At 39.2% G+C, this 24,465-nt stretch overlaps 1 protein-coding gene across 3 annotated transcripts in view; it reads right to left on the bottom strand.

Moving 5' to 3' along the window:
• tmcc3 (transmembrane and coiled-coil domain family 3) overlaps nt 1–24,465 on the bottom strand; it is a 36,075-nt gene that overhangs the window by 3,450 nt on the left and 8,160 nt on the right. For 2 of the 3 annotated variants that reach the window (XM_068307128.1, XM_068307129.1), the window contains 3 exons: nt 3,098–3,268; nt 1,624–2,405; nt 337–472 (listed from right to left, as the gene is read on the bottom strand). In XM_068307128.1, coding sequence (XP_068163229.1) covers nt 337–472; nt 1,624–2,405; nt 3,098–3,268 — 1,089 coding nt within the window. Of the gene's footprint in view, nt 1–336; nt 473–1,623; nt 2,406–3,097; nt 3,269–18,847; nt 19,081–24,465 lie in introns of those variants that run through there. The other variant, XM_068307130.1, reaches the window with a different exon arrangement.

Raw genomic sequence — 24,465 nt, 5'->3', positions numbered from 1 at the left:
CCTTTGGGATTCATACTTAACTTCTGTTATGTAACTTCTGTTCCTCTTAACCAAACAGCAGGTTGTTTCTACCACAGCTGATCTTTTATGATACTTCAGCTGGGAGTTATGAATCATACTACAAGGTAGAACATACGTCAAATATGACACAAATTGAAACTCAGCAAATCTTCACAGTCAGGAAACAGGAAACTGATTTTAATCTGGAGTTTTTGATGTAAGTCTGCACAGTGTTTCAAACCTAAATTACATAGAAGCTAAATGTGTCTAGTTTGTCATATAACCGCTACTTGCAGGCTCTTTTTGGTTCGTCTGTGTTGACAGAAAACACTTCACCTGTATGTCCCTGGCCCTCTCATAGGCCTGGTAGGCCACCTTCTCCTCGATGCTGGCCAGTTCTTGCTTCAGATTACTGGTCTCATGCTGGTGGAGCTCCGTTAGGTCGTTCAGCTGGTCCTCCAACCGCTCATACCTGACAGACAGAAACACAGAGGAGGAGGAAAGAGCTGACAACAGGGAGAAACAATGCATAATGGAACGGAGTGTGTGTGTGTGTGTGTGTGTGTGTGTGTGTGTGTGTGTGTGTGTGTGTGTGTGTGTGTGTGTGTGTGTGAGAGAGAGAGAGAAAGTGAGAGAGAGCAAGAGAGAATCACAGCAGTGTATCTACTATTTGTAACTAAGCTGCTGACAACATTTACCCTTGTTTGACTTGACAACCATGTGGGGTTTATGTGTGAGGTACTGTCTATTTTTGGTTTGTAAAAGCTTATAATAACCCCCCAACTATTAAAAGATTTTTAAGTTCTACAACAAATACAGAAACATTTTCAAAGCAGTAACAACCCTGCCACAGAGATATAAAGTTGGTTTATGAGGCTATAAAATAAATACCAGAAATGCCAGAAATGTCAAAATAAAAGTAATTTATCATTTCCTGTTCTATCTCTTTAACCTGAAATGCCTCAGCTGGTGAAAGCAGTTGTTAAATATATTCTCTGGATTCTCTGTGGAAGACATTAGTCAAGTCTGAGAACATTATTATTTAAATCAGATGTCCCAAACTGGGATCATGGATGTGGGCACGAGGGTTTAGCAAACAGGGAAGGTTTCACAAAAAATAGCTTTATTATTTTATACTTTGACCCAAACTAAACAGAAGTTGTAGTTCTGAAGTCGTCAGCAGAGGTGCAGTGGTGTCTTCTTTTGAGGTTAATGAAATGACTTGGAGCACTGAGTGCAAAATACATCTGAAAAATATCAACAGCAATTACATCATCCAGAAATCCCTGACTACTGAGGAAAATTCCCAGACCTTGTTTCAGTGTGGAGAAAGAGCTGCTTTATTACAGACGGAATGAAATGTGTTGGCTCGAGGATGAGAGGTTTGTGTAGTGTGAATGGGACGTGACATTCAATAACCTGTGAGTTCAAATACCTGAGCCTCTCATTCATGTGTAGACATACTTTCTTTCTGGAAAGTATTGAAAAAGGAAAACAGTTTCTATATGAAACCCGCTCATGACAAAATCTGGGCCGTGATAAACGGCCGTATGGCTGCAGGACGGGGTGACTTTTCCAGGGTCAAATCCATCCTGGAGACACATTTTCTGAAACGGTACCTACCGATATCTCTCCTCCTGCATCATTTGCGTGAAGTAGGTGTAATCTCGTTTGAACTGTGAGTTCAGAGTCTCCATGTCCTCTGCCAGCTGCGACTGAGCCTCTCGGATCTCCCGGACCATGTCCAGCACCTCCCCAAGACGCCCGCCGGAGTCGGACCTCCCGGGACCGCCAGACCCCATCCCTGAGCCCCCCGCCAAGTGTCCATTGGAGTCGGCGGATGCAGACGTCCCCGTAGAGCACTCATCATCGCTGTGGTACTTGGTCGCCTTGGATACGGTGTTGGCGCTCCCGCTCAGACCCCTCCCCCCACTTTCCACCTGCAGCCCCGACCCCGTCTCCATGGAGCTCTTGAGGTGGGCAATGTTGTCTGCGCTGCCAAACTTATTCCTGATGAGGTTGGCAAACTCCCGCGACTTGTTGAAGAAGAACGGTGGCGACAGCGACACGCCGGGTCCGATTGTCTTCACTTTATCGAGCGCCGGGTGGCGCCCGGTGACGCTGACGTCCCGCAGGCTTCCCTCCTTGCTTTGACTCTCAGGCTCCTTGTGTGCGCCGTCCTTGTGGTTCTGCTTCCCATTGGTCTCGCCTTCTTTCATGCGGCGGTGGTACTGCTCCAGCTTCCGCTGCAGTCTGGCGATGCTGTGCGCAGACTTCTGGTTCTTCTTTTCGAACACCTGACGTATTCGCGCCACCTGCTGCTTATCGGCGTTGTTCACCAGCTTCAGGTACTCTGCAACATTCTGGTCTCGAGCGGTCTGTTCAACCTTTATCTGCTCTGTCACCTAAAAGCAAAAAAAAACATGTCTGGTACTTCTGCGTGGAACTAGTATACATAGGTTGACACCCAATGTTAACATCCAACACTTCTGTCACTGAAAATTTGCTTTTGTTTCAAAATGTCCACTCGGAGAGCAGGTAATGTTTAAATCTACAGTTAAAAATAAGTTCTGGTATCTTAAAAGTCCACAATAAACACAGATGGTCTCTCACTACATCACAATACAAGCTAAAGTGTTGCACAACTTTGCATTCACTGGGAGCCATAATTTAGTATAAGGCTTGGAAATTATCTCTTCATTTGCATTAAATTGCAGACATAAATTTGCTTTATTAACTTAGAATAAGACAATGAATCAACCTAGAGTGATCAAAGCATATTACACTGACATCTCATCTTCCTAAAGTGAAAATAATTGTACTCTAGAAGCCATTTGTTAAATGAGACAACTAGAGCTGTGAAGAAAATGCCACAGAACACAGTTTCTTATTAACCGACAAATTAATATAATGGCTTATTCAATAAGTATCTGCCGTGCCACAGTTGAAATCTGAACAGGAACCATGTCATTATTTGATTTGGACACTGTGATACAAAAACCCCCCTAAGATTCTCATACTGAGAATCGTGTGCAGTTCCCTTTCCAAGTCAAATATCGTAAAACCCTCACACGAGGCACCTTCCATCTGCTCTGACCTTGAGGATCTTCTGCTGCAGGCTGTCGATACCCAGAGCTCCTTTGGTGAAATCCAGGCCCACTTCGTCCAGACCCAGACTATCCACCACGTCCAGGTTGGATTCTGAGCCACCGCGGCGAATAGGCACCGGAATGCTGAGGATGTTGACATCGCTACTGCTGCGGTCCGCCTTTGAAAACAAAACAAAAGGGTACATGTAATCTGTATAAAAACAAGTCATTCGGGTTTTAAATACGAAATGGAGCTGGAATCATTTAACACTACTACTACAATTTTAGACTCGGGGATGTATTGCCTTTAATGAATCTGTGAGCCAGTGATAAAACAAAATTTCATACACAAAGCCTCATTCAATACTGTACTTGGGGCTAAATACTTCATTAGCATTCTCACTGGGAGAATGAATACATGCTGTTTTAGTGTTTACCCATGCCATCATCTTTAAATATTATCTAGCACTAATAACTTCACTGAAGGCCATAAATGTCAACCTTGTGGTATCATTCATATATTTTTAAAAAAGATATGAATGCAAACTCTTCATCGCTATAACAAGTTTCACATCAGACACTGCAGTCTGAGGAGGGGTTTTGATCTCAAGTCTAAGAAACCGAAGGAACTGATGTGTTGAAGTGATGTTAGTGTCTTGCTGTTTGCTTTATCTCTGAAGAGAGAACTGATCTTAGAGGAAAGGAAAGTAAAAGGATTGGGAGTTCACAGAGTACATCGTCTCCATAGGATCCTCTGAAGGCTGCACAACGGTCAGATAAAGGAGCACTCTTTAAGCTCAGGCCTCCAAATAGCCTCTGGTGCCTCTTGTAAAGTAAATCTGCTCACTGTATTGTTCAAAAGCAGACGATTATATAAGTCAATCTAAAATATTATTAGGTGGAAACTCTAGTTGCCATGTCAGCAAAGTGCACACGGACAAACAAAGCGCTGAAACACACACGAGCAAACTGCTGACATGCCCTGGAGGTGGGTTTAAATCCTTTTGCTTTTTTTCCACGCGCATACACAAGCAGAACACACAACTTTTAATGTGTACTGTGTCTTTAGCAGCTGCAGCCTGTGAAAAATCCTGCAGTGTCAACGTTCATCATCCCAGCTGTGAATAATGATAATAAAACAAACTGTCTTAGGACCTTTTTTTTTTTTTTTTTATTAACACAGAGTCTTTCAGTTGGAACAATTTTCTAAATTTAATTCTTGAAATATCAACAGATGGCCACAGCATCACATATTCATCGGTTTGACCACACATCTAGAAATTGAACCAGAAGGAACTGTTGTTGTAAATAATTCTGACACAATGATTGAGAAATTTTTTTTCAGTCTCCTCTCCTTTAAAAAGGAGAATGCCGTTACAAACGGTTGCACCAAAATGCTATATTCACACTCCAGCAGCTAGTGATGAGATTTTAACAATTCATGCCCGTGAGGATCAAAACATTGGCATGTCCTCACCTCTGCTTGAGGCGAACAGCTCAAGGCGACTTTAGCTGCAAAAATAACACAATCATATCTGTGAGAGTTGCCCTGTGGGTGTTGTGTTAATATGTAGGAAAATTGTTCTGCATCAGTTTTGATCATTTCAAGCCAACAGTTTGATGATTATATATGAGCAGTGTTAAATTGATCCCCCTGTATGTAATTTGTATGTAACCCTCAACACTAAACGTCAAGATCAACATCTTTTCGTCGCAAATATTGTGCTGTAAAATAATTATCTACTCTAAATTGTTACCTATTGAAAAGATAACATTAATAATAAAAACTATTAGCATTTGCAGGCTGAGTTTAGAATATAACATGCCATTTTCCATCTGCAGCGTAATGTGCACCCCCTCTGGAACCTTAAATTCACTTGGATTTATATTCAACATTGCATTTCCAAAAACAACTGAGATCAGATCAGGGTTTCCTTTGAATAAACCTACGTTTTTTGCCTCATACACACCAGCACAGTCATTAATCAGTTGGCTGCAGGATATTCCAAGGTACGAGCACACAGATGGCTGCTGCTCACTCGACAGTCCACGCACGTATCGAACGTCAACTAGAAAGTGGGACTGAGGGTAAGAGAGCGGGATTATTAACATGAGGAGCAACATATGTATCATAGGACACACGTGTCTGCTTCACATAGCAGCAGGCATACGGGCCACAGTAACCCTGTGATTCCAGTCGGCTCTCAGGTCATCTGGAATATCACAGGGAGGGTGGACACAAACAACACAACAGGGTATCTATCTACTGGGAGTTATCAGGGAAATACTTAGATGTTCACTGGTTTGACACTAAGTGATTCTATTAATCAGCAAGAAATAACAAAGGTATTACTTAATCTGACTCTTTTAGAAACATTAACTTTTATCATGTTCAATGGAAATGCTGCTATAAAGAAAAAACAAACTTTATCTTTGACTTTCCACAGCAGACAGTCTACATGTTAACACTTGTACTTTATTTGATTAATCTACAGTATGTTATTTCATTTGAATTGGAATACTCTTTTCAGACCTTTGGTAAGATATAAAGCTCTGCGCTGGGCAGGTACAGGGATAATGGTCTTGCAGTTACTGAGTCATTTTAGAATCATGTCTTTACTTAAATCAAATATGAAAGCTACACTAGCACTACAGTGTAACTGTCAGGAGATCATTTAAATTATTTGGATTTGTAGTTTGAGAACCATGAAGTTGAAAATGTGTGCCAACCCATTAGATGTGGACTTTCCAGTCTGAACCAGTGATGCACCGACTGACCGTCCAGGATCCATGCTGCTAGCGTGGCTAAAAATAATCTATAGATTAGCTCTTAATAAAAACAGCAATCAATAAAGGGAATAAACTACCACCAATTCAAGTAAAACAACAGGGAAACCCTCAGGATGAGGTGGATGTATCATATCTATGTAATGGTGATTTTTACCGGCCTGTGGTGTGTACATGCAATGAGCTCACAAGTGCTACTCCAACTCCCACAAACATCAGGGCATCACATCAATGGAGCTGGGAGTGCGGAACTTGCTAAAGGGAGACGACAGCCTGGCGCAAACACAGGAAATGACAGAGGGAAACTTCTTTTATCTTCCTCCCGACACAAGCTATTTATTCCCTCATCCACTCCATCAATCTATTTTCCACTAACGTGACTCAGAAACAAAAAGATGATAAATCTGAACAACACAATCCTTCCCTTCAGCTGCTCAGTCAAGCTGTGCCAACAGACAGAGTGAGACTTATTTGTCGCTGTACTATAGCGACAAAAGAGCCAATTGATCAACAGCATTGATCCATCAAGACAAGGCTGCATGTAAGAAATGTAAACACCCTGGCGATGCAGGTCAACGTGGATACAATAATGTTATTTGGCAGTGTCACAAGGGCGAAGGTTGCTAGCGTTTCACATGAGTTTTACATGCTATTGTATTGAAAACACATCATACACCTACTGTATGTGTGTAGATGTAAAACATCATGTTAACACACGTACGTATAGTTCCAATATCTAGCGTTAAGTGCCACTCGTGATTCACCTGATTGTTTTGAATTCAGATTAGTTTTCAAGAAGCTTTTGCTTCTTATAACTTAATCCTCGAGGAGAAGAGGAAGAAAACACTTCAGGGAACTCTCGACCAGCCAGAGCCAGGTGTTGATGATGACAATCTACTACCGTACAGCAGTATGTAGCATGCATCTTACGTTTAGAGCAAAGGAAGAGGAGAAAGAGGGGGGAGTTATTGTCGGTCAGAGGCAGAGTTGTCATCACAGAGATCGTCACACTACCACTGTCTTCATTAAGCTTTTCTTTATCATCCATAATGAACAGTAAAGTATCAAAGCTACAAAGCCTGACGCTCTGAGATGCTCACAGAGACAACAACAAAAAACAAAAAGAGGAGATGAGTGTTGGAGCTGCGTGAACGCAGCAGTGCTGCTTGGTGGAGGTTGTGATAGAAAGCAGAACTGCAGGACAATAATCAGAAATGGCGGCGTGCGTTTCTTCTTTTCTCCAAGTGTTCGTAAGTCAAAACGTTCATGATTCAAGGACTACCTGGAATATGAAAATATTCAAAAGCTTATTACCTAATGAGAATATGGATAGCTATAGGGTGGATCATATTTTATCATATTTTTGAAAAATATTGTTCAGGCACCATTAGTAAATGGTTTTATACTCATAACAAATGGACCTTTGTTATTTGTAGACACCTTCTTATATAGATTAACAAAGACATTACAAATGTTATGATGACTGGAAAACGAAAATGTTAAAACCAAACGAAAATGACTTAGTCATCCGTGATTCTTTATGGTGTTCTCTGTGATAAAAAACACTGAACTGAGATTATAGCATTGAGATTGTGCCGTATTAGTCCTCTGACAGACAGTTCTGTCTCAGTGTGGAGCAGTACCTGGGTTGAAGTAAACCGGCATTTGTTTGAGAAACAGGGAGGAAATAATGGGATTGGGTGAAACCAGATCAAGAGATTCAGAAGAGATGTTTAAAACCAGAATTAAAGGGAAACTACAGCACCTAACCACAGCTGGACGATGTGCAACTGCCTCAAACACAGACAGACAACATATCTGGAAAGCACTAAGGACACAATGTTCCAACACACTTGATAACAGCAGCTGAGTATCCTTGGTAATTTATGACTACTTCCAGAGAAAGCTTGTACACCAATCCTAATGTACTGTCCATCCACTCAAGCTGTGAGCCACACTGGAAAAGCAGTGGGGTGTTTAGTGCTGGCAGATGAAGACTAGAACAAATCAAAAGTGGGTAAAATGCAGCGTATGAATAAAAAATGAGAACCTCATATCTGTCTCTAACAGTTAATTTCTTATTTAAATTAAGTTGTACAGTCTGTATAATTTTCACATATTTTTATTCGATCATCTTCATCACTCTGCTTTGACATCCACTGCACATCTTCTCTTATCTGCAGAAGTTATTTGTTTCATTTCCTACTCAGCTCATTTCTGTGAAATTTATTTCAATAATTAAGCAAAGGAACTCTCTGTATTCACATATGCCATAAAAGGGAAACCTCTGAGTCTCTTTACGACACTGAATATTTTTAGTCTGTAAAATTATCACAAAGTATAATCAATATTTGATAAGCTGTTGTATCAAAACTAAGGAAACTATATGTGCCAACAAAGAAATTAGTAATGGTCTCAATTACAGAATGTCAGAGTAAAAAATATTCTAATCACATGCAAAGGCAGAAAAGACTTGCTTGCTTGCAGCTTGCTTTAAGGTGAAGTGAGACATATGGTTTCTGTGAATTTGACTGCAGAGGCTTCTGCCTGGGGGGGATCAGTCGGGTGTGAAGAGACAGAGGGGGGGGGAGAGGAGCCTCCTGTGGGGAAAGAGGAGCTGTAGACGAGCTTTTTTTTTCCATTGGACCGCTCAAGCTGGAAGGAAATATTCAGCATACACACCAGGGCTGAGGCTAAAAGTTTCTGTTTCACGGAAAGTTTTGTTTACATAATAAAATACATGTCACTGCATTACACCGTCATTTAAAGTGGGGTTTTACTTATACATTTTATGTATAAGGGTGATAATCACTGGTACCAGGAAAGTGTTTAAGTGATCTTAACTGGAGCTGCAACATCTGATTACGATTATTTTCAATGATCCTTTACTGTCTCAAATATGCAAGTAATTGCATATACTGTCTCAAATATGCAAGTAATTGCATATTTGGAGATGCTGAGCACAAATATAATGATTGTAAAAGCATTTCAATCTTCAAGAATTCACAGAAGATTGTGCAGAAAGTACCTAAAATAAGTGAATGACATTCAGTCATTCGTATCAAGCTAAAAGCTTTAAAACAATATTATATTTATGTGTACATCAGATATTAATTTCTCTATATGTGTACAATGAAGGTTTGACATGCCTTTTTTCCTGATTTTGCTGGGCAAAACAGAGAACAGTATCCACATGCTGGAACACAAAGAGGCTTTATGTTATGCTTCTGCTTTGCTTTGTGTTGACATCACCTTTGCTCTAGCTTCACACACACACACACACACACACACACACACACACACGCACACACCAACACTGAGGCCAAACCCAAGGTGGGGCAGGCAGGAAGTCTATCACTGATCACTGCTCTGCCTAAAATACTGCTTTCAAGTTCAAACAGGCTGCTCTCCCACACCCACACAAAACAAACAACTCATCAAACTGAATTATCTGGTGGCCACGTAAAAAACACATGATAAAGCACTGCTGGATAAAATGTGAAGCAAACTGCCAAGTCATCTCGTGTCTCATCACTTTTTTTGACAATCATTTACTAATCAGTTTGGTGCAGTATTCAACCACCTTTTAATTCAGTGACATTGTCATTTCAGACAGCACAGCATTTTATTCATGTTTAATTCTGCTCCTAGAGCCTTTTAACAGCTCGAGTCATATTGTCTTAATGTCTCATCTGAACCACTGCTGTTCTGAATAGTTATGCAACCAACTTTTGAAATAATGCATCAAAAAAACAAAAAGGCATTAAGATGAACTAAATATGAAAACATAAATTCCTTAAATGACTTGGGCATAAAAACGCTTCAGCTGTGTTCACACAAAAACGATTCTGTTGCCGCTGAAGGTAATTTAGAAGCAGGTCAATATTTACTCTGAGGCCATCTTGTGTTGTGTAAACATTAATTAATTTGATTCACAGCTATTTACCTGCTCTACAGGTAAATAGCGACTGTTATATCTCCTCCTTTATCCCTCAAAGGAATCTACATGAACAAAATGTCACTTCTCTGTAGTTTCCTAGCCTCAGATGTCCATAGAGTATGAATGTGCTGCAGTAAGATGACCTATGAAAACCCCCAGAGCCCCATTAACAAAACCACAGATGGAGGGAAGAAGGAGGAGGGCACACTCTTATCCTCTCATCACTTTATACTCCCATTTAATTTAAAGAATGATGAGCGAAGATGTGCCCAGAGGAAATGTGAGAACTACTGATGTCGAAAAACGCAGCAAAGATAGCAATAAAAAGACTTTAGACAGTTAAAGTATTGCATGAGCTACAGTTGTTCAAACAAAAGAATGAACTACACGTATATATAAACATGTTATATAAACATGACTGAGGCAATGCTCATAGCCATTACAGCTTTCATACCAGTGATGAACCTTTCATAGGAAGGCGTTACACCGATGAAGTTACATAAAGACAGTCTATGTCCACTCTACGACAGATGGCAATGAAAGAACTACAACTATTGACCTGTATAAAACCACTGGATGAGACAGAAATAGAATCTTTTCATCTCAAACCCCATTTCGTAATGACATCACCTACGGTAGTTGGGCTTATTTTGATGTGTGTGTAGAATTACGTTAGCCTTTAGTTGCACCAACCATTTATCGCCTGAGGAGCTTCAGGTTTTGACTAGTATCTACTGACGTAAACATTATGGATCATTTGGTGTCGACGCCAAACCCCACTGCACTGCTATGGTCACAAAAACAAATAAAAAAGGACAGTCCAATAAGTTGGAGGCGGTAGCGGTCGAAACATTTAATACCAAATTTTATACTAGAAAGTTATCAGTTGTTGAAATGGTGACAGATCACACACCTCGTAAACGTGCGTGGAGCAAGAGAAGGAAACACTACCTTACCTGACCCACTGAACTGAGCAGTGCTGGTCCATCCAGCATCATAACACACAACTGATCACAACAGACCTACCCAACACACATTCATGGAGGCAATAAGACAATCACACTACAATGAGATAGGACAGGAGAGTTCTGGATGAAAATGCATTGCCAGATGAAACTAGACAATATCACGCCTCATGGCTTCAATCCACTGGTGTTCTCCGGGGAAAGCAAAGCTATGAAGCTCCATTCGGGGAGGGGGCGGGCGGGGGGGGGGGGTAACAAACTCATTGTCTAGCAATGAGGAACACACATCCAAAACGCTATGCAAAGCTGTGTTATATAGCCATTACCCACACCTCTCACAAAATCCATGCGTATTATTCTGTTGCTGCTAAAAATTCAAATCCCATATTCTATTGCTTCTGACGCAACTTAGAGGATACTGCAGTAATGTCAGTATACCCCCCCCCATACACACACACACACACACACACACACACACACACACACGCACACACACACACACACACACAGCAGAATGACAAGAGCCCTTCAGAACACTTTAAGGCACGAGATGATGAGGATGATGCTGTTTGAACTCAACAGCCCACACGATTTGCTTTAAAACCATACTGGCTGCTTATTTGCTTTAAAGTAATTTGTCTAAATTACCAAAGTTTATTTCAAATCAAGTCAAACGAAAGTTTATTTCGTATTTGATACATCATTTAAGTCTTGCCAAAATGGAGTAAATTTTCAGGAAACTGAGAGCAGCAGTCTTTGGCTAGGAACTCTGAGAAGTGATTTAGTCCATTATTTTCCGCACTTGATTACACCACAGAGAAACTGGGGAATACAGTCAATCAATAAACCCCACATGGGTGAGCGCGAGTGTATATTGAGTTAGAAATCAATGAGCTATTGTCAATCCATTTCGGATCTCTGGAGCATGGCATCAGTTAATGACTTGGTAACGCAGCATCTACATAAACAGAACCAACACACAAAAACAAAACCTAAAATCTAAGCACAACATAACACAAAATAAAGGCTGCATCGCTGAGAAAGCCTCAACAGATCCTGATCTATGTGGGTTTGTAAAAGGTATCACACAACCAAGTAGTTTAAGCATAAATAAGAGTACTGTACATATAAATCCTGTAATCCTTGACTATTCTCTCCTCCTATAATTAAACAGTTTAATCTTTGCTTTCTAAGATAAAATTATCCAGTAGGTCTTCCTCCCTAAAACACTCCAAAACAACAGAAAGCAAGGATGATACAAATGTGTGAGGCTGCAAACCTGGCCAAAAGAAAGGGAAAAAATGAAAGGGTGAGGAGGAAGTGATGCAGACATGCAGTGACAAGGAGGAGTAAGAGAAAGAAAAAGAAAGAGTCTGAAAGAGAGAGAATTCAGCTTTAATAAGTACAGGTCAGCACTGAAGTCCACAGGTGGACGAGCAGAATCAGAGACTGAATTTAAGGTCAGGGTTTATATTGAGATCTAATGAAATTTTTAAAGTTCAGTCCAAATGTCCAGTGTACTCATCTAGTTCCAGCTCCCCCAACCTACACTGACACTCTGTCAAAGGTAAGTGAAAAGTGTTTCTCTCATTTCAGTCGATCAGGTTAAAGTCAGACAAAGTCTGATAAAGTTAGTTTAATACTGAATGACTGAGTGAAAAAGTCAAATTGATGCTGTGAAAATCATTGAGTTGGGTTCATGTTCACTGGAGTTTACTGCCAAAACAGATTTCAACCGTAAACTGAAACAATTCATCTAGTATTTAGCATTTACTATCTTATTACACTGTTTTTTACATTGAGTACACAAGACATCAACCTACATATTTCAGCTGCTGTTCCTCCAGTTTGCTTTGTCAAATCCATTATGGGAGGACAGTGAAAATGAGTAACACATGACGGGTATAAAATTCATCATGTCCATCATCTTAGTATGTGATACTGATTTTATTAGTGTGGCTACACAGATTGCCAGCACAGACAGGACGCCCACATCATGAAGGGCAGAATGACCCCATAATCCAGATGGATGACACTGGATTAGTTTAAATTGGCTTTCTTTGAAAGTGTTACATAAAATGGACCAATGATCTTATTCCATCGGACTTTGGTTTAAAAACCATTTCATGGAACAAAAAGCAGCGAAGAGGCAGACAGAGTATAGCGCTATGACCCAGTGACCCATTTAAGCGCTCCAATCCAAATGTCTTTATATTCCAGACATTTTAATTAACTTAGACGCTTTAAGATGTCATGCTGACATCCGTACATTCATTCCTCTGTTATATCAGATGCCTGGTATTACAGAGGAAAGACGCTCCGTTTCTGGATGGCTGATTCAGAACAGAGTGCTGCTGTGCACTTCAAACATGCACACAATGCAGCATCACAGCGACAGACACAGTAGAGCAGAGCACGCTGAAATGTTGGCACGACTTCATGACAGAGCTGGAATGATAGTATGCTGGAGACATGTCCATGCAGTCTGACTGACCTTGCATTCTTCTGTCAACACACAACCAATGGTTAATCACACATTACTGAGTGACTGGTTTATTAACTCAATATGATGCTTTTTTTAACAGCACTGAACAAATATTTGTTCTTTTTACTTCAAACATGACAGTGATTATTTATCAGAAGCGAGACTAATAACTGATTTCATTCCTCAGGTCTATTGGTTTTCACCCTTTTGTAGCTCTATGACCCTTCTATTCCCACAGGTCATAGTAGTGATGATCTCATGGGACTTCATTAACAAAATCAAACAATTGGGGACGACAATCATCATCTTCTACCATTGTGTAACCCTGACCTATCCCTGGAGGTATGACTGTTCTTCTTGGTAGTTATTTGGATAGCTTCTACTTTGGGAACTACAAGTTGAACGTTGCCTCATATAAACCACGCACTTTTCTCTTTATTTCAGTCCCAACTAAACTACTTCAAGAAGTCTTCCCCTCAATTACTATCTCATTACTTAATAAAAGTAATCTTTCATTACTAACAGACTGACCGCTAGTTGCAGAAAGAAATCTAAAGATTGTCATATTTCGACATTTTATTCAGTCATTTCTAAATAGATACAGCAGGTTTGTAATAATAAGTAAAGACTGTACTGATGAGTTTGAGTGTTTGGAAAATTTAATTCCGAAGGAATTGAGCCAAACTCAGCCTGCTAGCTAAATACATCAGCTTCACAGAATGTAACAATTGGCCATGAATCAGCATTATATGATATGACTAAGAGAATAAAGCCGTGTGTGTGTTAATACACCACAGCGTCTCTTTGATTTTATTTGTGTGTAGGTTAATCCACCCTGTGTTACTCACACAGCCGGCATCACCGCTGCTGTGTGTCTGTTCGCTGGCAGCTTAGCCCACTCAGTCTTTAATCCAAAGGCATAGAAAGACGCAGCAGTAATGAGATAAACCTGTGTTCCTCCATGTGAAATGTCTCCTTCATTTACATTTCACAGACGCTGCACTCCTCCATCCTCAAAAAACACGCATTTGCTCTCATCTCAATTTAGTTTACAGCAAGCTTCCTTTATTACTAGATGCCACGCAGATTCCACTGGTTGCCCTGACAACAGATGTGACTGAGTGAATCTGCACCTTTCCATAATAACCAGTGAGGCGAGTCGAGGGCGAAGACTGTCCGTCACCTCCCATTCAACATCATTCAGTCCTCTTGTTTTGTTCCCTCTCAATGGCCAAACAATGGCCTCGGATTAGTTCATCACTGTGATTTGTTGTGCTGATGGCTGCCTTTGTGTCTATCTGTCTGCGTTCCCTCATAAGAGGTCCACAAAAACTGGCTTCATGCTTTCATCAGACGCAGAGCAGAACAACAAACCCTGACCCTTGTGTAAAATTAAATGTTACGTTGCTGGAGGCAATCACAACAAACATTCAAAGCTCCTAATCACAGAATTTAAATAAGGCAGGTTAAGGTTGAGGACTCGTCATTATTAATTAATATGCAGGTTATTCCACAGTTAAAGGCAATACAAGTATTCATTGAGACTGGCCTGGTGTCACCAGGAAAGACTGGAGACCAAACATAGAAGGCAAAGAATGGAAAAAGTTCCGTCCTTTGGGTTGTGTTGTGTGCCAGCAGTTATAGAGCTGCACAAACTGTCACTTTCACATATGACTGAGTTGATCATTCTTAATCATCCTTAATCATTTATTCAGGAAAAAACATCCAAAAGCAATTTCCCTCAATCAAACAAGATTAAGCTCATTAAGAATGTTCTGCTGCAATCCTATATGTTCCAGTGCTTTTAATACAAAACAGATTAAAGAACCAAATCCTCACATTTGAGACACTTAAACAAAACAAAAGACCTTTTTTCCTGCCTAAACTGATTTGAAGAAGAAGAAATACCAGTACTCAGAAGCACATATAACCATTAGTTATGCAAATTTGCAGTACATTACAGTAAATGTTATTTTGTTCTTTGTAAAATCAATATTTTGTCTATGATTTCCATAAACCAAAATCTTTCATCAGTCAATTCCTTTCAATTACACTATCATTTTTGTCATATGTCATGAAACTAATGTAACAAAATAATTTTTTTCATTTACTATAATTTATAATTCAGTCAGCCATGAGGGTGGAAAAATCCTCATAAGCTTTCAAATTATTTGCTTTTCTTTTTGTTAGATCTCTAAATAAGTTTAATTTTGTACTTGATATTTCTGAGCGCTAAAAGTAGCATGAATAAATGAAATGAAGCAATCCCTTTTATCTATCTGCCAAGAAAGTGGGATGGGGTCTTGGGCAGGATGGTATCCTTCTGTCTTGACGTATACATAAAAAAGAATTTAAAAAATCTCAGAAAAACACACCGCTGCCCAGAGGGAATACTGTCACAGGCTCAGAGAAGGAAACACACCTCAGTACTCTTTCCTACGGATGAACAAAAACAAAAGTCCGCTTTGAGTGTTATAAACAAAGCAAGAGAAAGGGCAGCTGAATGCATTAATTACGGACCACCACCCCACACACAAACAGTTAAGGCCTTTGTACACACATCTGAGAATAACCTTTTAGACCCACGCATAGTGATAGCTCAATAAACCAAGTCAACTATGGGATTGTCATCACAGCACCAATAAATGCTGTGTCTCCTGTATCTGTGAGATAGGAAAAACCATCCAGTTTACATGCATACTGCCTGCCCAGTAATCCAGACGACCATGACCCTACGAACTAAAGAAATGTTGAACAAAGGGTAAATGTTTCAGAATGCATTATGTTGAGCTACATTTTTCTTTTTTCCTGATAGAAAATAATAACCTCCAACCTAGAAAAAAAAAGATCCCATCAAGGAGGGATGAGGTTTAGAAATAGCAATAAGAAAAAGATTAATTATTAAAAAACATACATAATTGCCTGAATATACAATGATGTGTGTTTTAGGAAGGAAGAAAAAAGATGTTGATGACTTCAAATTATTATCAAACGACTTAGAGCATAGTTGGAAAGAGAAAAATAAACCATATTAACCAGTGTAGAATATGAATAAAGGTGATCAAAGTGGTATCAGGGTGATTTAAAGAGTCTCCGTTTCTAGCGGCCTAAAATGAGAAAGAAATTTTTTCTTTTCTATTTTATTTGATGAATTGATTTTTGCAGTTCATTCTTTCCCAAACTACATAATTTTCAAAAATGATTTTAACGAGCTTCCCAAAGCACCAGTCTGACTCATGATCAGGCTGACTCATTGATAACTAAATGCATGATTAAATTGAAGCTTGAAAAAAAATAAGCAAGATTGAAATTTCTGTCATTTTAAAAGCACCTGAGAATCAGCCGTAATCAAGATGTAATGAAAGTTGACAAAGACATAGAGGCTGCAGGCTTTGGTGTTTCTCCCAACTTCAGTCAATAAATAGATTCTACACTCTCTCTCTCCCTCTGTCTCAAGCACACACACACAGACTTACAACTAGTGTCTGGAAAATGTGCTTGAGGAAAATGACTGGTGCTGTATCTTTCACAAAAGCTACTACTGAGGTGCCCTTTAGCAATGCTCTTCATTCTGCACCTGCACCAACAGAGCTGTGCAGTGAACTTTGTCCTGATAAGCTCCCAGGTGTGAATGGGAAGCTAGAGAGAAGCTCAGTTGACGCACCTATAAGTATTCCCCGAGTGCTGTGAAACAAAAAACAACTGAGGATGGAATGACTTGTCTTCAATCCCTCAGCAGGTCATAAAGGTATCATGAACTGAGAAACGCCTCACGGTATTGTCCTGTAGGCTCAGGTGAACCAAAAAGAAAGCAAGGAGAAGCACCGCCGAGACATGGTTCACATGGGGTGCATGTGGGTGTCAGCTGGCAAGAGATACTGTCACATTGCTCTACAAGATGTGGCAGGCTGAGAGGGGACTTAATTCTAATTCTAGTCAAGATGATGAAGAAAATTGTGATCATACAAGCAATTTAAATTTCAAATTGAGGTTCGCTCAAGACTTTTGAATTACACTGCAAAGTGAATGTCAGCACACTTCGACTCCATTTACATCTGCTCTTTTGGAAGCTCTCATATAACTCCTGGCAGTACGAGAAGTACATGGTTACACAAGTTGCACCTCTGCATAAGAGCTCCCTGTAACTTAGTTAGGGAAGAATATTCTCTCAAACCTACAGCATGTCTTATTACTCAGTCTTTAAGAAAAATAACACACCAGCAAATACTTGAGATTGTGGCATGTGAGGCATCCAGTCAGCACTTACAAGGAAGGCACATAGTCAGCAAGTCTGTGATTGAACTAGAACTAAGAAACAAAGAAACCTCCTCTGGCATCTATATGATTTTAATGGAAACGATAACAGGGAGGGGAGAACCAAATCAGCACTTGTAATCTTGGGCAGCACTTGAGGACAGGGTGGATAAACCTGCTTTGCCACTTGGCTTGGCCTGTGGGTCTAAAATGTGCTTTGTAAACGATCTACATGACTCTCAAAGAAAAAAACCATTCCACATTAAGTCACCAGGGATGTGTTTTAAAAAAGCAAAACACTGAAAACGAACATATCTCTGCCTTATTGTCACCAGAACCTGAGCGCATGAAAAGTAGGTTTCTACACTACACTGAGAAAATCTGGAAACAAATTGCTTATCAAAGATGTGTCATGATTATTTAAAAATATCGTAGTTATTACAAGTCCACCATTGTGATGTTGTATTCAAATCTTACACCAAATCAGCATGACAACACTTGAAATATGATAATGGTGGAACACAATGAGTTCTAAACACTTAAGAAAATTTTAATTGATATTCATTATCATTATTATTATTGTTACTATTATTATTATTTAAAGGATAATGGCAAAGGGTTACTAAAATGCATAATTTTGACTTGTTGGACAAAAGAAAAGGTGATAAAGAATTGTCATCCTCACAGAAAACCAACTTGAGAATCTACCTCCAATAAAAGGAAACTGAGTGATCACATAATCTCTTGTTGGCTGAATTAAAGTTAAATTCCACCAAATCTCTAAAAAGTTAAATTTCATATCCACTGGAATAATGAGTCAAACGTAAACTAGAGATTAAAGAGCTTCCAGAACAGGTTGAACCTTCCTAGTGAATATTAGATCAATGCCAAAATGAATGAAGGCTGCTAAAGATGCACAAGGTGCGTGTAAATGCGTTAAACACATTTCCAGACAAACAAATATGTTTTTTTTTTGCGGTTTTTTTTTTTTTTTGGTGACATTGTTGTGTCTCACATTCACCGACACAACAGGTCCGAACTAGTCTGGAAAGAGCAGCGTGACATTCACTTAGTCTAACACTGTTAATACACCTTCAGCTAAAATTAGTTTTAAAGAGGAGCAAAAATCAGAAGAGCTTCTCTTTTTTTTTTTCTTTTTCTTTTGCTAAACTGTACATTTGACGTGGCAAAAGGCATTACTTGTATTGTATGGAATGTTCAATATGAGGAAACAACGATGAATTCTTCTCATTTCGCTGCTTGTTACTGAGGTTAGTTAGCAAACAATAGCTAACTTTGCAATAGCAAAAGTCATATTCATATTTACCATATTAACTTTGGAGTGAGTGTACCCCCGACGTTACTTCTGATAAACTTTTCTCCGCTGTAGAACAACACGCTCCGGACATAATCTCAACAGGGATCTCTCGATTTTTGGTCCTGGTTGGAAACGTTCACCGCTGTCGGTGCAACACAAGCCATCCACGGCAGCCGAAATCTGCTGCTGCCGCCGGAGCTGGAAACAATCACACAACGGCTGCGGTGCAACTTGTTCCTCCACCAGTCCGCCGCGGTGATCTGCCTTCACCCCACTAGACAGGGGAAGACAGTGTCGTTATGCCCCGCCCACCTCGGTGCAATCAGGGAGGGGCTGTGGGGTATATCGAATATACCCCTATGAATAAATTTCTAACCACAAAATGCAGTTATGACCTACAATCGAATTAAGACAGCTATTATACTGCCAGTTTTTGACTTATTGACGTCAAAATATGCGTCAATGTTAACTTGTGGCGTGTATATTTAGGTAAACTGTATATTCACTGCAGGTAGGAATTTATCTGAATCTGCATCTGTTGCATAATACATTCAGGCGTGTTCACTTGAGATGTACTTAGAATGGCACATTTCACACTTCATTGACTTTGTTTTCAACAGAAAATATATCAAGACATTTCTCAGGTTTGTTAATGGTTTGAAATGTAAGGATTGATTGAATGCTTAATAAAAGCATGGGCTTTACATATGCAAACGTGATGCAATGTGAAGTTTGTTGTAGAACATGATGTACTGCATGCATTCGTCTGGTTCATTTACCTCAGTAACATTCAGTTCTTTCAATAATAACTTGGTTTCTCAATGTTTTTCTAAACAACAAATTTCACTAATTAAATTATCCAAAAAGATACAAAAACTAACGTGAAAGTACAGTTTTTGCAGAATAGCATCTCTCATGGATTTATACAAGTACATTAATGAGTAATAAGAACTATAATGTCGCAGGAAGTTGAGTTTGTGTTGATTCTGACAACTTTTAATGATATAGTTTCTTCATATATTTGGACTTACATTTTAATGTGTATACACCATTAAACATCAATGTTTGTTTTAAGGTCCCAATTGCATTGGTAAGAAATGTAATTACTGTATATGACGCTTATTTTTTAATTGTCACTCTAAAAAGAGCTTAATTAATTATAATAATTAAAATTAGTGATTAGCATATACGTACTTACACTATTTTCATTTTTAATCTTTTACAACTTGTAATTGTAATTGTCATTCACATACTTTAACATCAACTATACTCTGTTTCAAGATAATACTTTGTGTTCAATTAACAGCGATGAAAATGAAGCCAGTTGGCTAAATAATTTCCTACCTTCATAACCAGTTAGATGTGTTTTAAAAGCCTTTCCCACTCCCCTGAGGTGACATTTTATATGCAATCCCTGATTATTTGAGTCCTGGAATATCATTACTATGATTTCCAAATTAACACGGCAAAAAAAACAGCAGTGTTCTTTTATCTTTCAAGTGGAAAAAATTAACATTTAAAGTTGAGTATAAATATTTAAATTATAAGTTCAAGGGTAAATGACATTCTATCAGGGTCTAACCTGCTGTAAGTTATGTGATGCCTCATGGGTCAGATGATCATCAGCTCCAAGTTATTTTAGGATGACATTTCTATAGCTATACTGTTCATTCATCCCTAGTAACTCTTCCTGATTCTTCTCTTGTCATACAAGAACAAAACAAATTATCCCAGGTTTAAAGATGAATAAAAGCAGTCACATTGATAATTAGAAAAGATTGAAACAGATAGACATGACACAGCCGATCCCAAGTGAAAGGGCTGATGAATTACCCCACAAAGGTCTTGGGAATCTTTCATGAATGATTTAAATGCACTGCAGCTCTACTCTGGCCGTACTGATAAAGAAACAAATTAGTATAGTTCATGGCCTTGACATGTGATCCCCTTACTGACAGTCTACCATCCAAGCTCACATTAAGTATTCATCCGATAATAAAAGTAGTCTTCCACCTGGCATCTTAGAAAACACTGACATAGTTGCACGAACAGGGGATTTAGCTCTGTTTTTGCACTTCTTTTACTTCTCAATACTTTTCTCCAGTCTTAAGCACACATCGACCTGAAGCCCTTAATATTAGGATGGTGGTGAGTCAGCCACCTGTTAATCATTGTGACAAGTGTGTGTTGACATTTTGGACACTCTGGTGCTGGCTGATTCATCATCCAAGGCAGAGAATAGCACCTGGCACAGAAAATGTCTACAGGGCAAAAGTTCTGTCATTGAAATCTGATTCTGACCAAGGCTGATTCAGTCATATAATTTCTATGAGGGCATGTGTGCTTATTTAGAATGATTATTGCATGACATTTGATTCATAGCAAATCTTCCCACTGTGATCCATCTTAATAACCTCATACAATTACAAACCTTTTCCCCTTGGGTGCTGATTTACAAGATCTGTATTCGTGTGTACGTGAAAGAATGATAGAAAGCAGTACGTTATATGTGACATTTAATCAGGTCTCAATTTGCCCTTAAGCTGTGAGTTTCTTTAGATAGAGTTATTGGCTGTGAGCTCAACGAAACAAATTTGGCCTTATGAGCAGAAAGGGGCTTGCTGTACTACCTGACACCTGTCATGCTCTAAACATGCAACATTTCTCTCTCTGCTTGCTTTGAATCATGCCAAGGCAAGCCAAAATTCTGTTGAGGCCGAGCAAATAGACAGAGATTCATAAGTTTTGACATGTAAGCCATTTCCATTTTTTATTTAAATGTCACCACCTTTGATTAATAAGTGCAATACATTCCAAAATCCAATTACTGCACAAGAAGAGAGATGCAGCAGACCATTATTTTTTTGCAGGCAATACAAGTGTCACTTTTCACAGAAATAAAATTGTCTAAAATCCTTGCGTGAGTCACTGATGGAGGAATTTAAGTGCAAGCATCGAATTCACTTTGTTACTCACAAGATACTATTGTTCCTTTTCCCACAAGTAAAGTCTGTGTTCCTTCCTGCAGTCCTTCCTGTTTCCATCTCCGTCATGACATCAGTCTGACCTCTGTAACACTAGAGACTTCCGGAGACACGATACCGGTCAGGAGCATTTGGGTGGGGTTTGTTTAGGTGAAGATGATGATGATCAGGACATTCTGGAGAGGCTCTGGAATGTTTGAGGGAGTCTGGAACATCATGGAGGGATACTGGAACATTCATGGCAAGGGATTGAGAATGTTCCTGTAGGATTAGATATGTCTAGAGAGGAAATTGGAACATTCTGTAGGGGATGTGGAATTTCTAAGGTAGGCATGGATCAGGATCTCCCACTGTGAGTCTACAATGTTTAGGTTACGAGGATCAAAATGTGCAGGGTTTCAGGTTCAATAACAACAGCATTGTCACAAATTAAAGCAGTTCAACTGAAATGTGAAAAGGGGATATGATGAATCTTTTCATGAATTCATGATTAGATAAATGTCTGGCTTTAGACAATCGAATTCAATCTTAGATACTGTATGCTCAATTCCAATACCCTTACTGAGTGACGTGTGGGAAGCAAAGTGAAAGCTGAAGTGACAAAGCGAGTGTTTATTGACAAACAGCTTTCCTAATCAGGCTTGGTTTCTTTTCTGGGTCTCTGAGTCAGACAGGAAGAGAAACTCTCCAGAGCAGCTTTTGTGTTCAGACGTCTCTCTGTCAGCTTCCTCATTTCCTTTGTTCTTTGTTAGATAGCTCTGCTTGTCAGATAGATCTGAACAGACAGGCACTCAGTTCTTCTGACTTTACTCTGTGTTATAGACTCTTGACATTATGTTCAACACAAATGTCCTGCTTCATCAATCTACAATTTTGATTCTTTGTATGGGCTGTTGAGGATCAGTTGTTGATTGTTATGAAAATAATCCATCCATCCATCCATCCATCCATCATCTAACCATCCATCCATCCATCCATCCATTTTCTTGTAGATAGGATGACCATAATGATCCCTTCTACTGTCGCTTCTTCGTTGCTCGTCACAGATGTTGCTGAGACTATCCCAGCTGACTACAGGCAATAGGCAGGGTAGACTGCAGATGTATCACCAGAGCATTGTAGATTGTTTAGACCTTTAATATTAATATTGCCCTCGTTACTGTGCGCCTTGTGTGAACTTTGGATGCTGAATCTACAAACTGATTCAGAATTTTGCCCTCCTCTGAAAAATAAATCACCATTGCTCCAGACAAAAACCCCATTATGTAATATTTCACAGTTTTGACCCCCTCTCCAAATCAAACTCTCTACTTATTAAATTTCTTAAACTCCTGCTCAATTCTTTATTAAGTTGGGGGTTTATTGTCAACATTTGCATTTTCTTTTATGATGTATTTCTTTGAAATGGTCATTTCTACCTTTCCACTTGACCATTACTTGACGCTGTAGCTTTACAGCCTGGGATTCTACATTCATTCTCAAACATGGCAAGTTTGCTTCGGTGAAACTGTGATCATTTAGAATATATTTTGCGCCTGGATCTCCCCACCAGAAAAGATTTGTCAACATGGCTATGTAGATGTTCAAACTATATAGATAATCTCTCCATCCTGTGCGACTCAAGAAGCCGTTAGCCTCGCTGGAGGATGTGTAATGATCCTTCTTACTTCCACAGAAACACAAACATGTTGTGACAGAGAGGGGATAGAGGCAAAAGAGAAAGGCTGCTGCTGTAGCTATCATTTGGTAATGGGGACAATGACTAATCAATATGAGCAGCCACATGCACCAGCAGCAAGCCTCCGTCTGATGTGGTATAAATAAACACTCCAGTACCAAGCTTGTGCTAGTTAATGACACTCTCTAGTCTAGCGGTTTACCAAATCAGTGCAATAACGGATTTTTCTGGTTACTCTGGGCAGTAACATTTTAAGATGTTTATACAGAGCATGTATTAATTATTAACTGGAGTGCACAGTTACAGAGCATCATTAGATGAATGTGAACAGAATATTCACTCATTTTGCTCTGTTTTTGGTCTCTCACAATTCTACCAACAAAACATACCGCTTCCTTCACCAGGTCGCTATCTTTGTTAGTCTGCTGTAAAAAGCTGCTGGGCATAGTTTTATTATCATATTATATTATTAGTTTATACATTCATCCTCTTGAGAAATTTTTGAGAAATATGTGTGTGCCAAACATGAATGTATTGATGAATGAGAGGGAAATACAAGTAACAATAGTTATCTAATGTAAGAAGGATAGCTGGAATTATTGGTATATTATTGTATCTTTAGAACATAAAATTATAGACATTGTTTTTGAGATGAGCTATTTAAAATGTATCATATTAAACCACATTTCATCAAGTATCTGGCGTCAAATATACTGCTGTGTTTTACTAATAATAGCTAGCTAACATAAACGTCATTTTTTTCATCTGATTAGTAGCAGATCTAAATAATTTGTGACATGCAATGTCTGTAGAATAGCCAGTTTTATGGTTTTGAAAGTCAACTCGCAATCATCAGGTAGTAAAGGATAGGTGTGAAATAAGACGGGGTACATCTGTCATCAGAACTGCTTTGAATCTCTTTCAATCTTTCATTTATTGCCTCATCTCCTGCAAAAAAACAGAAA

This window comes from Antennarius striatus, chromosome 22 (genome assembly GCF_040054535.1).
Source record: "Antennarius striatus isolate MH-2024 chromosome 22, ASM4005453v1, whole genome shotgun sequence".
NCBI classification, from domain to species: Eukaryota; Metazoa; Chordata; class Actinopteri; order Lophiiformes; family Antennariidae; genus Antennarius; species Antennarius striatus.
This window is presented reverse-complemented; position numbering and strand designations above follow the sequence as displayed.